An 18,496-nucleotide genomic window follows, 5' to 3' on the forward strand; every position below is an offset into this window, starting at 1 on the left:
GAGAGAGCATAAACCCCTGATGGGTTCCCCAGGTTACGCTGGAAGGTCACCTGACATGTTAATAGGATGGGCACAAGGCCTATCAGAAGTGGTGGGAGGAGATAGACAGGAAAGAAAGGGCATGTGATACCAGAAGAACTTCCTCTGTCCAGAAAAGCCCCACCCACCCTTCCCTATTTCTTTTCTCTTCGGCGGCGGTAAAGAACGGTCATCCTTGTAAGATCTTGATGTGTGTGTGTAGATAGTGGGGTGTCGCTCTCTCCTGACATCGATGGTCATCGGCCATGCTCCCGCCCGGGGTGGTGGTCACCACTAGCAACGAGTGGATGACCGGGGAGAGCGATCACCAGCGATGGTGTGTATGGTAACATCTTTAACCCCACTTTCCTATAATGACCGTTCTTTGGTGCCGCCACCATTATATATATATAGTTTAGTTTAATTGTCAAATAAATTTGACATTCATGTTTGAAACGCCAGCACTTGTGTCTGTGTCTTTTTTTATTAGATAAGTTATGGTTTAAGGTTTAGGTTAAGTTATGGGTGAGTGGAAGCGTGGACCTGGGGGATACCTGATGGGGAGTTTATGGATCATCAGTGGCATTTCTTTACATTGTTTATAAAGCAGAATGATTCCTATGGCTACATCCAAGTTTTCTTGTGGCCGCTTATATGGAAGCACTTATAAAACACAATACATGAGTAAGCTCTGACACATAGGCCCTTATTCTAGTTGAATCGGTCGGATGCGTATTTTCGGACAGGAACCGAGTGTTCTTAGCCCCGCCTTCTGTACGGATCGCTCACACCGTCCGTAAGCGGTAAGATGCCGACCGAACGGACCGCGAGTGGATTTCTCATGTAAACACCTCCTTCATCTGTGGGAACCTCCCCCATCATTCGATGGTCGGCTGACCATCGAATGCTGGACCGAGTGGTCAGGCAGCACCGAGTGCTCCAGACCACTCGGGCATTTCTCCGTGCAAACGCAGGGATATGGGCAGGCAGCTGGCATCCGGCTATGTCATATGTCCGCCCCCCACACGTGCGTCACGGCCGGATTACCATACGTACGCCCAGCATTTTCTTGGGAACACCCATGAAAGGTGGGGCATACGCATATGGTAATGAGCCCAAACAGCCCTTCACGCCCCTCTCCACCCCCTGTTCAGATTGTTGCAACCAATCGTTTTCTGTACAGAATTCACGCCGTATTCGGACGTGCATGTCGTTCGCACATGCGCAGATACGCCTCTGCACATGCGCAAACACCAACCATCGGCCATCCGTTCGCATTCGGGGCCATCCATCTCAATCAGAATAAGGGCCTGCTGAATAAATAGAGTACCTTGGCATGTGCACAGTCTACTGATAAATGCTCGGCATTGTGTACAAATTTGAATCAGGATCTAGGTCTTTAAAATTTGGCTTAATACCTATGTCACATTTAAAGTAAACAGACTGCCCTCATTCAGTGGAAGAAACCATTTTGTGTATTTTTTTATCCCATCAAAGAACATCAAAGGGACTTTGGTAATGTGGGCAGGTGCATGTGATGTAATGAAGCTACATGGTAATCACATAATGCTCCTCTGGGTACATTGTGGAGGGCCAGGATATCTTTATGAGGCCCCTTGCAGTGCCAAACGCAGGATTTTCAGAGCGGGTTTCCAAATGCAATCCAAAATTTCTCACTCTGCAGAGCATTGAAGTACGTGAGTCTGGGGGAGTGGTAACAGTCCTGAAAATTTATCTTTTTTACACTGGATCTTGTATGGAATACAGTATTAATATTTGACAGTACAGATGATCTATAGCAGGGGTGGGCAACAGGCGGCCCGCTCGCGTATGGCCCGCCGCTCCCGAGTCCAGCACAAAGAGAAGTGGCCCCCACAATGCTTACAAGCGGAACGGTGAGGTCCCGCCGCCGCCGATGCATGACCGGCGACGCGCCATCCCCACACAGCATTACTGGGAGTGTGGGAGGGGGTGCAGTCATGTGGCCGCCGCACCAACCAATGGCGGGGAGCCGGCTGCCGCGTGACCGCGTCCCCTCCCACACTCCCTGTAATGCTGAGCGGGGATGGCACGGTCATGCATCGGCGGCGGCGGGACTAGTCAGAGCTCGAGCAGCAACGCAGGCACTTAAAAAGTCAGGATCCTCCTGTCCTGACTCCCCTCTGGCTGGCTCCACCACTGTAAAAGTAAGGCACTGCTGCAGTCAGTGTTCAATATGTAAAAATATATTATATTTTGTATGACGTATGACTGGCACTCTTATAAATATGAAGGCTCATGCTGGGGTGACATCCAAATAAGGGGCATAAATCAGTCCCATTGATATATATATATATATATATATATATATATATATAATGCATGTTAGGAGTCACTCAACTGGCTTGTATTTGTGCAGAGGGTTTTAATCAGGCAGCATAATGATCTGTAATTTCATTATGCTGCCTGATTAAAACCCACTGCACAAATACAAGCCTGTTGAGTGACTCCTAACATGCATTATATTTATATATATACACACATACGGGGCAAACAATGCTGTTAAGATGGCCCTGCCAACCTGTGCTGCCGCAGCTGCCACTAAAACGAGCCGGGGTATTTCCGCCCTCCTCCTGTGATGTGAGTGACATGCTAGGGGGTGGAGCGGAGCTTCTTGTTTCTTGGTGGGGGTCGGAGGCAGCTGTGTTAAGGTAAAATTGCTGCTGGGTCCTGGGGGTGAGTGCAAAATACAAGGTAGAAGCTACCTCTGTTTTACATCCCATCTCCCCCAGGACCCAGACAGCAGCATATACAGATGGAGCCATCCTCATCTAGCCCTCACTGGATAGCCATGGTGAGCCAAGGCCTATTGTTCTCAGCTGCAATACAATACATAGAACCATACAGTTGGAGAAGGGGATTAGCAGAGAAATCCGATTACTCAGTTAATCTTATTAAAGGGCGAGATGAGGATGGCTTCATCTGTATACAAGATATTTTGTGTGCGGCCCTCGAATATTTCCTGGAAGCGTAAAGCGGCCCCCCAGCCAAAATAGTTGCCCACCCCTGATCTATAGTATAGGTTGTTTAAAATTTAAATAAGATAAAATTGTCAGGAAATGTTTAAACATATCATAATAAATAAATACACAAACATAATAGAACCAATACTGCACTTTCTAAGCTCACAATCTCTCACTTCATGGTGGTAAGGCTCCTGTCTCTTCCTCCTGGCAGCTGCTCTCTGGTCCATTTCGCTGTTTAAGGGCTCAGATCCACACATAAAGTAAATGTGGTAAAATAAGCTGCTACCACTGTGTACAGAATGTGCAGCAGCTCGGCTCTGTCCCTTACACTGCATGATGTGGTGGCAGCTCTATTGATCATATTATATACCAGCGCTATTGTTGTCATAATTTAAGGCACTTGCCAAGAGGAGGGGGGTTTCCAGGCAACCAGAAATCCCCCCTGCGTTTGCCTATGCCTTGGGATCTGCTGGGCCCTAGGCAATCGTTTAGGTTGCCTTGTGGAAAATCCTCTTTTGCCGTGGAGGGTGCATCCTTAATGATATAGTGAGTACACCCTGAACGATATGTGCCGTAATATAATAACATTGCCCTGCACATATTATTTACCCATACAAATAAAAAAAAAACCTGCCCATGACAATGTCTTATCTGTATTGGTTACTTATAGTGTTGCTTTGACCAAAGTGTTAATCTTACATAGACAGGAAGGGCCATTCTCACAATTTACAATTTGCTTCCCCTGTCAGGGTGATCTGAGGTAAAAAAGAAAGTAAGCAAAATTTCCTATTACATTTTTTTTTTCCAAAGCCAAAATCAGATTTGTTAGTTGCCAGCCTCTGAATAAATAAATGATGGTTTTACAGCGCACACATCTATTGTGCTGACTTTGTACAAGCAGTACATTAAATCAATAAAGCACGCTTTCCATCTCTGGTAACATGATTTCCTATTGTCAGTATCAAACAATACATAGCAGGGCATTGTATTACAGCTATTGTTGGCTATACATAACGGTGACTTATTTTCATTGTGCACAATGTCTAACTATTGAGATTATTTGATTTGTTTGCATGTGCGCAGTAAATTCACAGAATAATCAAGATCTGCCTATTTTATAATGCTGTGTGTTGTGTTGCAGAAGCTGAGCCTCATGAACAGAGAGACCTGTTTATGTGAACAACTGAACGTACCCATTATGTGACTCAGTTTTATAATGCTCGCACAAAATGCTTATAAACTTGTTCATATACTGATGCTGTGTATCACACACCAAATTATCATCTCCTAAGCCTAGGAGAGATAGAAGAGAGGCAATGCAAACACCAGCAGAAGTACAGGAAGGGTGTGTTATCTAATTGCAGCATAATTAGCTGTGGACGGATCCGCTGGTAGGAGACATATGTCTTTAGAGCAATGGAGGGCTGGAACAAAGCTATGCAATCATGATGATAGCAGCGCTATCTAGCCAATTGCGATTGGTTGATGGCATAATGATTGATGGCACACTCAGATCATTAGTGATGCAGCTATATTCATTGGATTTTTAAAGTGGAAAACTACAAATTTGGAGGTCAAGCTTTTTGAAAAACCTCCTCTAGAAATCCTAACCCACCTGTACTCCCTCTCTATTGACCAGTGTGTATATAATACCACAGTGTATATATAATATCACTATAATAAAGCTATAACTTACACCAGACAATGGAAGCTGCAGGGCACATCTGCATGCCACAGAGATTCTTCCCTTTGCACAGAGACCCCTCATTGCAGATATTCTGCATACTGTACTGTACAGTTGAGACCAGACCCTCACATACTGCACATAGATCACCCTTTGCCCAGATGCTATAACAGTGCTCCTGAGACATACTATATGCATGTGTAATACAGTACCTTAGCCGAGTCCAAACTAAAAGTGATTGAGCAGGCACCAAATTTACTTTTCATCATGTATAGCTGATTCGACCAATTAAAACTTCCTCCAATTAAAACTTCCTCCTTGGGAGTCAAATTTGAAAAATCCCCCCTGCTTAGTGGGTGGCTACAAATCTCTGTTACAGTTTCTAGACCACCCAGCAGGTCACATGTTCCAGGACATCCAACAGATGCAAAGAGGAGTTCACTGTCACATTTTCCAGATCACAATGGTGATGCACTGTAAATGGCATGCGGGCATTTTGCCTGGTACTTGTGTATTTTGGCGGCGCCCGATTTCTGCATCGTACGATGAACGTATCGCATCGCATGCCATGTACCCGATGGCATGCGATGCGACGCGATTTTGACCCCCTATACGATTAAAAATCGTATAAGCACCCTAAAGGGTGCTTGTGAGACCTTAATGGGTGCTTACAATGTTAAATGCACCCCCATGCCACCCCCCCACTATAAACGTGAACCCGAAGCGTGGAGAGCGCAAATTGTATGCCATCGTACACTAACCAACGAAATCGCATCGCATACCATCGCATGCGTTATGGTATGCGATGCGATGGGCGCTGCCAAAATACACAAGTACCTTTTGCCTTATAACTCTAAACAGCAACCAACCACAATGCCAATATTTTTCAGAAAATCTATGGACCAAAGACCTTTCATTTCGTATATGATGTGCCTTGTTCAGATAATGGCATTATAGAAATATGTAATCAGAAAAATTGGTCCTTCTGCTATTAATATATACTGTAGATAGGCTCTTTTGGATCGTGTCCCTAGGTGACACCAAAATTTTATATATTGCAATAAAAGTTGATAAGCCAACTTGGGCTTGTTTTTTTACTAATGGGTCACTAACATTTGACAGTTTGGAAGTTGGAAAGTAAGGATAACCTTTTATTCATAAAGGAATACCCATGTTTTTATGTATATACTGTATTTGGACATATCTGCATACAGCAATCCAAGAATTAATATTTAGTAGGAACAAAAATATCTCAATGTGAAACCCAAAATTTGTATAGTACAGTAGTGTGGTATATTTTTTATTTAATGATTGAAGGCAGAGGGTCAAGTGTTTTATTATTATTATTGTCAGCAAGTACAGGGCAGATTACATGAACTCTTGTGACAAAGGCAAGTGTCAGACCAAAGGTTAAAAAAAGCCCTACCAGCCACTGATATACAGTTATACTGTAACATGTAACATGCACTGCACTTACACACATATGTATATAGCTGTGGCTTAGTTATTCATAGTATTCTTTAATTGTTGTAGGATGGTGTATTTTAGTTAAAGTATGAATTTGAAAATATATTGCCAAAAACCATAATAATTTAGCAGGAAGCTGTGAACACTACTTGCATCTTAAATTACTATTTACTACAATATTAGATTTCACATGGTGTGTAATATCCCTTTTTAGCCACAAGGTGGCAGTAGCAAGACAATATTATTATTATTTTTTTTGCCCATCAAGCCTTGTTCACTCTCTGGGCACAGAATGAATTGTTACATCGCTAAATTGTTTACCATGCTTTGTTTTTACATTTATTTTACTTTTAGATATGCAGTAAGAGAAATGTGTTTATTTCATGCAGTCAAAACAGGCTGCAAGTCAGAATTACCCTGTACGCTTAGAAACGATACATTTTTTATTTTGATAACAGGATCCTATAATATAAATAGTGCATTATAAAATAGCAATGACAGAAATGAATGTGTATTACATTATGTGCAAGTGTTTTTAGAATATGTACTTCAAAGAAAAATAGTTTCAAGTACCATACTGCTGGTATTCAAAGAGGAACTATACAGTCAGCAGCGTATATTTATAAAAAGGTCAATGTGTGTGGTGCCTACTGGCCCCTGAATCCAGGGGGGCCCACACTGTACATGCTGCACACATCTTTTTAATACTTATCTCGGTACTTGTTTCCTAGCACGGCGCCCATTGTAGGTCATCACATACCTTAAGTTAAGGTATGCGATGGACGCGACAACGCGATTTTTGGGCTATTTTTAGCCTTTTCCCGACAATTAAAAAATCGCGTCCATCGCAAGTCATTATAATGGCATGCGATGCGACCAACGCGATTTAACATTGAATGCATTGTATTCAATGTTAAATTCCTATGTAAAATCGGGTCCATTGTATGCCATTATAATGGCATACAATGCGACCGATGCGATGGACCCGATTTTACATAGGGAACAATGTTAAATGGCCCAATGGACCCGATTTTTGATTGTATACCCACCCTGATGGGTAATTTGTATGTCAAATGCCCCCCCCCATTGTTAACGCCACCCCACGATGAACGCCAACCCGAAGCATGGTGAGCGCGAGCCCCCGAGGGGCGGCGGTACGTGTCCTCCGACCTTTTCATACCCCCACTATTCACGTTGGCATGGAGTTGATATTATATAGTGTGGCGAGCGCAGCGTAATACCTGTGAAGTAATGCCCGTGCGCTCGCCACGCTTCGGGCTCGCTGTGCTCGCCACACTATATAAGATCAACTCCACGCTGACGTGGATAGTGGGGGTATGAAAAGGTTGGAGGACGCATACCGCTGCGCTCGCCACGCTTCGGGTTGGTGTCCATCGTGGGGTGGCATTAGCAATGGGGGGGGGGCAATTGACCCATTAGGGTGGGGATACAATGAAAATTGGGGTCTGGGGGGCATTTAACATTGGGCCCAACGTAAAATCGGGTCTCAGGGACCATTTTACATTGGTTCCAATGTAAAAATTGCGTCCATCGCATGTGATTTGGTTGACCCGATGGATACAATTTTTAATAGCTGGCGCCGTGCTAGGAAACAAGTATCTTTATCTCTTCGGAGTCCTGCAAGAAGGTAGCAGTACTGTGGAAATTGACAGAAAAATGTCCACCAAGTCATTTTTCTGGGAGCTGTTGGGGGGTCCTGAGGGCCGAGGTTGAGAACCACTGGTTTAGAGGATGCGCACCCAGTGTAATGCATACATACAGGAGATAAGGCACCGTATTCCAACAAAAGCATGGCCCGTGGGGTCTGATTCAGACATGATTGCAGGGATGCAACTTTTTGCAGCCCTGTGATCAATTAGCCCCCTCCCCTCCTGAATGTTTTTTTTTTAACTATTTCAATTTGGTGCCAAAACCTAGAGGTTCTCATTACCTAAATAAATCCCAGCTGCCCCAGGCCATCAAATTCTTTGTATTCTGAACTGTATATTTATTTTCTGTTTAATAAAATCCATCAGTGCTATTCAGCAGGCAGTGTAATAGTTTATGTGCATATATTAATATTGGTGGGCATAGATCTCTATCGCAATGGCCAAACTCACAGGAACACTACAGACAGCAATAATGACAGTGCCGCCAGCAATCTTCTGATTCAACTGAATGTACAGCACAGTATAATGTCTATCTTATTCTACTGCACAACAGAACATCCACTCATCATCGCTGGAGCTACAGTATCTGTGATTGTAAATGCTGCTACAGTCCAGAAAAGGTTAAGTAACCTCAGAGACAGCTCGCCATTTTTCTGTTGCTGTTGTGTTTAATATCCTGTCGTGCTGTTTTATGGAGAAGAAAACAGGATGGAAATGACAATCAGTAAAGCAAAACTCCAGGGACCCAGCAGCATCTGGCTCTCCTAACGTCACACTGTGGCATTAGTTATCTGTCACTGAAGAACTGATATTACGGTATTTTTATTGTATATCATTTAAATTGGTTCGTGCATATAAAATTCGATGTATATATACATTGTCACGCTCACAGGATATGTGCAGAGGTCAAATGAATTTATGTTTCAAGTGCGCTCTTGAAGCGTATTATCTCTTTACTCATGCTCGTCATCCTTATTGGTACATAATACTTGGATCTTGCAGGGGCCAGATTAAGAGCCACATGGCCTTGGGGCTTAAGATGACAAGGGCCTATTGTGAAAATCAGAAGAGCTGAATACAGTGCTTTGTGGGTGTGGTCAGTGCCCTGTGGGTGTGGTCAATGGAGTGTGGGTGTGGTCAGTGGTGTGCTGCTGTGCACCTGGGCATGTACTCTTTCTTTAAAATCTCATTAAATACAGAAAAGTAAAAAAATTAAAATTTTGTGGAAAATAAAAACACAATTTTAATATGTATGTTGCTGACCACGTGAACAGTGTGGATGGTCATTATCATGCTTTCATCAAGGCTGTAGCAGGACCAAACAAACCCATCATGGCATAAAGGAGTGGGGATAGCGGTATTCCTAATAGTTTACCAAGCGAGTGGCCACACTATCTTACAGAGGGAGAAAGGAATACCGGTATCCCCACTCCTTTATGGACACATGCTATATATGGTATCTTTTGGTGAAGGGATAAGGAGTCCTCCGTTGGCGTTAGACCAAACTTGGCTGCTATGTGCGCACTATTTCTCCTCTATTATCATTTTACATTGTATGGAGCTGTCCAGAATAACTTAAGGACGCTCCAAAACGTGCTCTTCTTTCTAGTGCTAGCTCCCCCGTCCTCTAAGTGATGCCATGATGGGTTTGTTTGGTCCTGCTACAGCCTTGATGAAAGCATGATGATGACCATCCACACAGCTGTTCACATGGTCAGCAACATACATATTAAAAATTGTGTTTTTATTTTCCACAAAATTGTAATTTTTTACTTTTCCGTATTTAATGAGATTTTAAAGAAAGAGTACATGCCCGGGTGCACAGCAGCACACCACTGACCACACCCACACTCCATTGACCACACCCACAGTGCACTGACCACACCCACACAGCACTGTTTTCAGCTCTTCTGATTTTTACAATAGGCCCTTGTCATCTTCAGCCCCAAGGCCATGTGGCTCTTAATCTGGCCCCTGCAGGATCCAAGTATTATGTACCAGTAAGGATGACGAGCATGAGTAAAGAGATAATAGGCTTCAAGAGCGCACTTGAAACATAAATTCATAAATTCATTTGACCTCATTTGACCTCTGCACAAAAAAACAAATTGGAGATCTGTATTCATTTATCTAGATAAACTTTTGCAAATATGGCCCATTAATTATTTTTATACCTTAATTGAAATGAAAGTAAATTGTAGGGATCATCTATATAAGGTAATTTTTGTACAAATAAAAGGAAACCACAGATTATACTGTCGATCTTTTACAGGCTGATATTTATTTATTTATTTGTGGCCATTTATTATATACATGGATCAGAGATTATGCAGGGAAATGGAGTCTGCTCATCTTCTCTATTTCATATATGTATTATTGCTGCCCACACAGCTCAGCAGATCAGATCACTTTACTGTCTTATTTCTCCCTGTGGCTTAAAATACAATGCACCCTTGTTTGGATACGACCTTAAATCTCAAAGTAAGTTGTGTACATAATGGCCCTTATTCATCTGATCGCAGTACAAATCTGTTCTTAAAATGGGCAAATCCATGTGCACTGCAGGTGGGGCAGATGTAACATGTATAGAGACAGATAGATTTGTGGGAGTTATTTTGTTTGTGTGCAGGGTAAATACTGCCTGCATTATTTTTACAGTGCAATTTAGATTTCAGTTTCAACACGCTCCACCCAAATTTAACTCTCTCTGCACAAGTTACATCTGCCCCACCTGCAGTGCACATGGGGCCTTATTTTGGTTCATTCTTTCTGACAAAATCCTTCTTAGATGGGCAAAACCATGTGCACTGCGGGTGGGGCAGGTGTTACTTGTGCAGAGAGAATTAGATTTGGGTGGGGTTTTACTTCAAAGTGAGATCTATATTGCACTGTAAAAATAAAGCAGTCAGTATTTTCCCTGCACAGAAACAAAATTACTCACCCAAATCTAATTCTCTCTGCACATGTTACATCTGCCCCCCCTGCAGTGCACATGGTTTTGTCCATCTAAGAAGGATTTTGTCAGAAAGAATGAACCAAAATAAGGCCCATGGTTTTGCCCATTTTGAGAACAAATTTGTACTGCGATCAGATCTGTATAAGGGCCAATGTTTAATCACCATTCTGAATGTCTAATCCCATGATAACATATACAGTAATACTACTCTAATTTTTCTCTGTATGCCCCATATAACACTAATGAGGAGAGCTTTAAATATGACAAACTGCCCATTGCTGATAATGTGCTTCTGTAACTGATACAGTGTGCCCTGTGATTTGCGCACTATAGGGTAATCCTATTCCCAGTGAAGACAATGCATGTGCCAGTAAGTGCAGCAATTATGATACTGCTGAATCACCATCTTCTTTGGTATTTGTAAAAACCTGAGAGCAGGGCACTAAATGGGGCCAAGAGGGGTGTGAGACTGGGTGCCGTTCACGTTCCCTTTTTCGGCTCTTTGCAGGTAATAGGATTGCCTTTTGTGTTACTAACCCATCCCATGTTGAAATTATAAGACCTTTTCCTTTAATAAGCGTTTGGAAACTGCAGCAATGATGGAGCTTCTGGTGCCAAGAGACAAACTGCGGCTCGTGTCAATTTTCCAGCGAAACCTACATTCGCTAGGCCTGATTCATCACCAGATACATCAGAAGCACAAGGGCTATTTATGGGCAAGACTCGGAAAGTGATGCACACCTTTCGGAACGCTGACTGCAGATGCAATTTGAAGAACAAAATGATTTGTCACAAAAATGCCATCAATGCCCTTTGCCACATTTCATATGGGAATGTTATTGACATCTAAAGGACCGAAGGACTGTAATGTTGTTGTATGGAGCCCTAATGTATGGTTTTATTACAGTAAAATGCCAGCTATCATTCATACGGCTCAATTCTTCTTTTAAAGCAATCTGTCCTACCTTCATAAAGCCAGTCACTCAGTCCATTAAAAATGACTCCTTCCTTCCCAGTGGAGACCAAGCGGATGGGCCGGCTGTCTGCATTCATTTTATAGAAGATGTTATTTTCAAATATAAAAATCTGGAATTAAATAACAGAAACAGTCTTAGCGGTCAGATAGTATGCATGACAAAAACATCTCATTTTAACGATTACAATATAGTAACAAAAAAATATACAGTTTATTTGAGAATGGTCTTTAATAAACTGATGCTTTTCAACTACAATCCGGATACAAGCTTCTTAGGGCAAGTACTGTACCTAATTTGTAGTACGCGGAACACTGGACACGTTGTACAAAAAACGGTTTGCTGTAAGGCACAACACACATTGTCTGGGATCATATAAAACTTGTATCCGGTATATACTTGGGAATACAATGCACGTTGGTATAGCTACTGGTTTCTGAAGAACTTTACGAACAGCAGTACAATACAAACTGAGCAAGAGAATGTCTAGACAACACCAGCGATGAGACAGTGGTTATATATAATACAGCTGCAGTCTCTTTTCTTCAACTGTCATTTTATAAATATTTACAGACTGCATCAGCATCATTGGTTCGACCCAAGCACATTTCACAATTTTATAATTTTATATTATATATTCTTTAAATTCCAGCAACAAAATGTCAGTGGTACTATGGAGAGGCAGATAAGAAAAGGCAATTAGAGTCAGGAGGAGACAGAGGGCCAGATGCACTAAGCTTCAAAAGTGATAAAATGGAGAGTGATAAACAACCAGCCAATCAGCTCCTGCCTGATATTTTCCAAACACAGTTGACATGTCAGGTAGGAGCGGATTGGCTGGCTGTTTATCACTCTCCATTTGATCACTTTTGAAGCTTAGTGCATCTGGCCCACACTGTTGTGGTGAAGACAGAGGGTGACAGGTAGAGGCAGAGGGTGACAGGAAGAGCAGAGGGGACAGAGAGAGAGAGAGGGTGACAGAAAGAGGAAGTGGATGACAGGGGAAGGCCGATGGTGGCAATGGAAGCAGTGTGTAATTAGGGAAAAGCAGAGGGTAGCAGTGGGAGACAGAGAGTGACTAGGGAAAGGCTAGACATTCATTCACATGCATGCAGGGAAATCGGCGTGCGATAGGGGGCGGCCATTCGTGTGTGCGGCGGGCGGCATTTATATGACCCACAAAGCTCTGAATTTCACAGTTCTGCGGGTCAACCACAATGAGGGCCTAGATCCGGCATTCCCAACCACGGTCCTCAAGGCACACCAACAGTGCAGGTTTAAGTGATATCCAGGCTTCAGCACAGATGGTTTAATCAGAAGCCCTTAGATACGAATTACGTCACCTGTGCTCAAGCCTACAAAACCTGCACTGTTGGTGTGCCTTGAGGACCGTGTTTGGGAAAGCCTGGCCTAGATGTACAGTGCTGCATACCTCCCAACATGACCCTCTCCAGGAGGACACAATGCTCTGTTTCTAGACTTCCCTCTTATATTATGATTGCCATCACCTGTTTTTAAACCGGTTAATTGATAAGAAAGGTGTCTCCACACAGGTGATGGTAATCATAAATTAAGAGGGAAGTCTATGAATAGAGCATTGTGTCCCTCCTGTGGAGAGGGGGTCATGTTGGGAGGTATGTTGCTGTGCGGGGAAACAAATGGAATGTGCCTCCTATGAGCAGGAGCACTGATCTCAGCGCAGGATTGCTCTGTTATCCCAGCACCCACCTCACCCCAGTTACAGCCCTGTAACTCTAAAAAAAGCCATTACCCTATGCTCTGAAATACATTGGCCCTTATTCTGGTTCACTCGCAAAGGCAAATTCCTTTCTTAAATGGACAAAACCATGTGAACTTCAGGTGGTTCAGATGTTACTTGTGCAGAGAGAATTAGATTTGGGTGGGGTTTTACTCCAAAGTGAGATCTATATTGCAGTGTAAAAATGAAGCAGTCAGTATTTACCCTGCACAGGAAACAAAATAACTCACCCAAATCTAAATATCTCTGCACATGTTACATCTGCCTCCCTACAGTACTCATTGTTTTGTCCATTTGAGAAGGAGTTTTTCTTTGTGAGTGAACCAGAATAAGGGCCATTGTGTAGACAGCATGGTAACATGAAGTGAAATGCCATTGCATAATGTTGTGCTGTTTTCAATCTGGTACTTGCAGAAAGGTCATAAAATAAAAAATAAGAGAGTGAAAGAGAGAGAGAGTTAAAATGGTGAGACATAAAGAACTAACCAATCAGCTCCTAACTTTCATTTTTCAAAAACTGGGGGGGATTCTCTAAGGCAGGAATGCGTTAAAAAACACCATTATCAGAGTTTTTACCGCATTTGTATATGCAGCAAAACCTGCACGGTGGGTTTTAGCTGCGGGGGGTATCTCCAGCAAAAGCATAGCCTATGGGCTTCTTAACGCACCCACGCCACCCCGAACGGACCCCCGCCACCTCGCACTGACACCCCCCCCTCACCTGTGTCCAGGCAGCACAGCCGTGTGCTGCCTGGACCTGTGACCTCCTCCTCCTCCCTGCACTGTATCCTCTTCCGGGTGCAGGGAGAAGGAGGAGAGCCCACACACGCATGTAGCAGCAAGTAATGAAGGGAGGGGGGAGCTGCCGGGACCTGCAGCACATCGCCGGCAAGATCGTAAAGGACAGCTCACAACGCAAGAGCTGTCCTTTTCCATAATTATCGCATATGTTAGAGCATATGCGATAATTTGGTCTGCGGTAGCCGGCGATGTGCGGCGGACAGGGGGTACGGATTTTACAGCATCTTGCCCACGGTCTGTAAAATGTGAGGCAGAAGCTGGTTGGTTAGTGCTTTATCTCTTACAATGTTATCTCTCTCTGAGCTTTAATAAATACCCCTTTAGTATTTCACATGCAGATCATGTGCCTACAGTATCTTCCATGATGTCTTACATAGCAGCCCAAAGTGTTACCTACAACCTTAAGGCCAGTACACACGGGGTGACGGGTGCCCCGTGCTGAGGGATGTGCTTAAGCACAGATCGCTCAGTCAGTACACATTGCTGGCACACGTGAGGTGCACCGATGTGTGCTGAGTGATCTGTGGGCACTAGGGTTCTATGGTGAGAACACTGGCAATCTGAATACATTTCAAGACTGTTCATCACCATCGCTATGGCCTGTCCATACGGAGCTATCCGTGATTACTTTCTTAGGGATCTAGACAAATCTCTTAGAACATAGCCCTAAATCGCCCTGTGCCTATGGGCCTTTAGTCTAAATTCACCATGTTAAACTTCCAAAGCAATCTGATGGTTTATGTTATGGTGTGTGAAGGGTTAAGCATCCAGCCATATGTATCAATTACTGTAGACACTCCAAAATGCACGGTGCATGTGTTCCATTTGAGATACAGCAACTTGACAGTAAAGTCTCAGGATGAATATGATTATATAATATAATGTTTATTATTTTAGATCAGGTCTCCTCATTGCGGCTCCACGAACTTCAACCGTACCGGATAAAATACGGATCTGTTACAGGAAGACAGCCAATTTACATTTTTATTCCATATTTATAGTGGCAGAGATTTTATTAATTCAATATAGAAATCCCATTTTCCGACTACATCAGTCCGCCTAATGATTTGCTTAGCAATATTGTGAGGGTTCTACGGCTAGCGAGAGCTTTAATTTGTTCCAAGGAAGCACATTTACACGAGACCATTTTATGCTGACCCGCTAACAATCCATTTAAAGGTTACAGCCTGGGGGAAGCTGCCTTTTACTGCATTAGGCCTGTCAGATATTTTTTATGAGACTGTCTTGTCCAAGAGTTAAAGAGAATAAAATTCACTCTGTTGTCTATTCTTGGGACTTTAACCTGCCAGAACCGGTACTTCACCGAGATAGCCCATGATAGGTTTGTAACAAATTATAGGTGCAATAAAGATGGCTCCTATGATATATGGCAGACCGACAAGTGGTTTTACTTGTGGCCTCCGCAACACGTTTATTACGGGGTATTAGGGGAAAGGAGAGGAAATGATAACTTAGGATGTACTGTGGTTACTCTACATTATTATGGATAGGAGGGGGGCAAATGCTCATAGTACTTGGCACAAGCTTCCTACAGTATCATTAATCTATGATGTGCACTGAAAGGTCTTTAGCAGGAGCCAAGCCATACAATTTTTTGCTTGTCAATAAAGTTATTAGAAAACAAAGCCCTAACCATAAAGCAATTACCTACCCCTATGTATACTCCATTACTGAATATTGCAAAACCTAAAATAAGTGAAACCTTAACAGTAAGACAATGGATATTTACAGTGAAAGGCCGAGAGTGAATATGAGATCTCCTATGATGATCATCAATGTTGACCAATCATATGATTGGATTGTCAGAAGGGGAAATGTGCTGTCCACGTATGGCCCACACTTCTGAAGAGTATTGTTGCATTTGCTCATTCTTCCAATTCCTTGGTTGTAAGATCAGCAAAAGCAAACATGTTGGAGGTCTTTGATTCAATGTTTCCGACTAAAAAATGATCGGAATTGGAAAGTCAGGGATTTTTTAACTTGCTCGATTTTGCCAATTCCCTGATAAACCACTGTTAATTGGAATCTGCAAATGGGTTGCTCAGATCGGTAAATGGGTAATCGTTGCTTAGGCATAATGCCTACATTAGCCATTGTCCCTATTTTCTTCTCCTGCTTCTTTGTTCACTCCTCCTAGCAGACTATAACGTCTACGTATTGTATTAAGCCTTTTGGCCAAATGTAAAACTGTCCGAGTTTGGACATTACATTAGGCCATTGGAGTGAGTTACATTACTCTCCAGTCTGCTCCTAACTACCATGCTACAGGCTTTGTTTTAAAAAGTTCACAGCCGGTTGATTGGTTGATTATGCTCTCCACTTAGATATTACTTAAAGAGCGCTATTATTGAGTACTTCATAACCCTGACACAATCGACCAGTGTTTCCTATCCTCGGCCATCAAGGCACACCAAACAGTCCAGCTTTTAAGGAAAGTCATATTGTATTTGAGCACAGGTGACTTAGGGGCAGATGTATTAATCTGCCTATAACGTTTGGCGAATAATGATTCCCGCTTCGCCAGCATAATGTGGAGAAGCGGGCAAACGTTATAGGCAGATGTATTAACCCCCCCAAAGCCGATAAGGAGAGCCGTTATCCCCAGCGTGAACGGCTCTCCTTATCGTCTCCCTCGCCGCTCCGCACATGCGCACTCGCCCCCCCCCCACCCTGGCCGGCTTTCTGGGCATGCGCGAGATCTCGCTAAAACCGCGAGATCTCCAGCGCAGCCCAAGCCAGACGCAGGGCTAGCGTTGTCCCCATAGTGGGGGATAGGACAACGCAAGCCCTGAAGCTGGCGAAGCGGCTGGGGCGAATTAACGCCTTGAAGGCTGTTAATACATCGCCCCAGCCATTAATCCCTGGGGGGGATTGCAGGGACAGCCCCGCAGAGCGTAACTCGGCGGGCTGTCACTAGCGCACGTTAGGTGCGCTAGTAATACATTAGGATAAACGTAATCCCCCCCCAGTTAACCGGCGTTAAGTGCATTTTTGCACTTAACGCTGGTTGATACATCTGCCCCTTAATTAGTACCTGCTATAAGAGCAAGTTTGGACAATATAAATAAATAGCATTACTTATGAACATAGGAAAAGATCTGGTTTTAGGGCCAGATGCACTAAGCTTCAAAAGTGATGAACTGGAGAGTGATAAACAACCAGCCAATCAGCTCCTACCTGACAATTTTCAAAATCAGTCTGTGACATGGCAGGTAGGAGCTGATTGGCTGGCTGTTTATCACTCTCCATTTTATCACTTTTGAAGCTTAGTGCATCTGGTCCTTAGACTTACGCAGAACACTATTATGGCCTTAAATGTGACTTTCATTAAAGTGCAATAAGAAATTATAAAAAAAAAAAAAAATGAATATTAAACAATAATTTATGAACTTCTGTCATTTGTAGCTAGAAAGGAATATCACACAAACCTGGCTTAGAAAAGTTCTCATACCACTGTCCAAATAGCTAACCTGTGCTATACCATAGCGGTATCCCAACGAGTAACCGCTAAAGAAGTACAGAAATATCTTTCGCTCGGAAATATCACTTTGCATTTTATTTTAAAATGATCCTGATTATATTTTAGACATACACTATATAGCATATTGAAACTAATCAAAAATGTCCCTTGGGCAATTTGGAAATGAAATGTGTTTTGCAATGCTTGTTACATATGCCCAGTGGCTTTTTTATGTTGTCACAAGATAAAAATCACATAATCACTCAGCAGCCTGCTGCAGATTTCTGGAATGACAGCATGTTTTGTCAGCGAAATCTAGGACCTCTGAGAGGTCTTACAAAAGCAACGGGGAGGGTTGTGAATTGGATATTATTATATTGATGGATTTGGTTTAACAGGTGCATTCAGATTTCTTATGAAGAAAATAATATTTAACGAAAACGGTGACAATCATTTCTTTCTTTCGCCCGATGCAGTATACCAAGGGATTAACGTTGGTTCCAGACATACAGAAGTCTATTTAACATTCACTGCTGCAGAGAAGGTCAGTGTTTCTGTAAGGTTTTATTCAATTGAAAGTGAGAGTGAACGAGCAACTGACCTGCACAGATAAGACTAATTATTTATCTTATATATATTAAGATGGAGAACGCCAGTATAATAAAAAGTGTTGTAAATGAA

The 18,496-nt window shown here is 42.9% G+C and overlaps 1 protein-coding gene across 5 annotated transcripts in view; it reads right to left on the bottom strand.

Annotated features, from left to right (window-relative positions):
* The window catches only part of DPP6 (dipeptidyl peptidase like 6), a 1,240,611-nt gene that overhangs the window by 107,889 nt on the left and 1,114,226 nt on the right, over positions 1-18,496 (bottom strand). For all 5 annotated transcript variants that reach the window (XM_083189040.1, XM_083189042.1, XM_083189039.1 and 2 more), the window contains one exon: positions 11,766-11,886. In XM_083189040.1, the coding sequence (XP_083045166.1) occupies positions 11,766-11,886 (121 nt within the window). The remainder of the gene's footprint in view (positions 1-11,765; positions 11,887-18,496) is intronic.

This window comes from Crinia signifera, chromosome 5 (assembly GCF_055691185.1).
Source record: "Crinia signifera chromosome 5, ASM5569118v1, whole genome shotgun sequence".
Taxonomy (NCBI): Eukaryota; Metazoa; Chordata; class Amphibia; order Anura; family Myobatrachidae; genus Crinia; species Crinia signifera.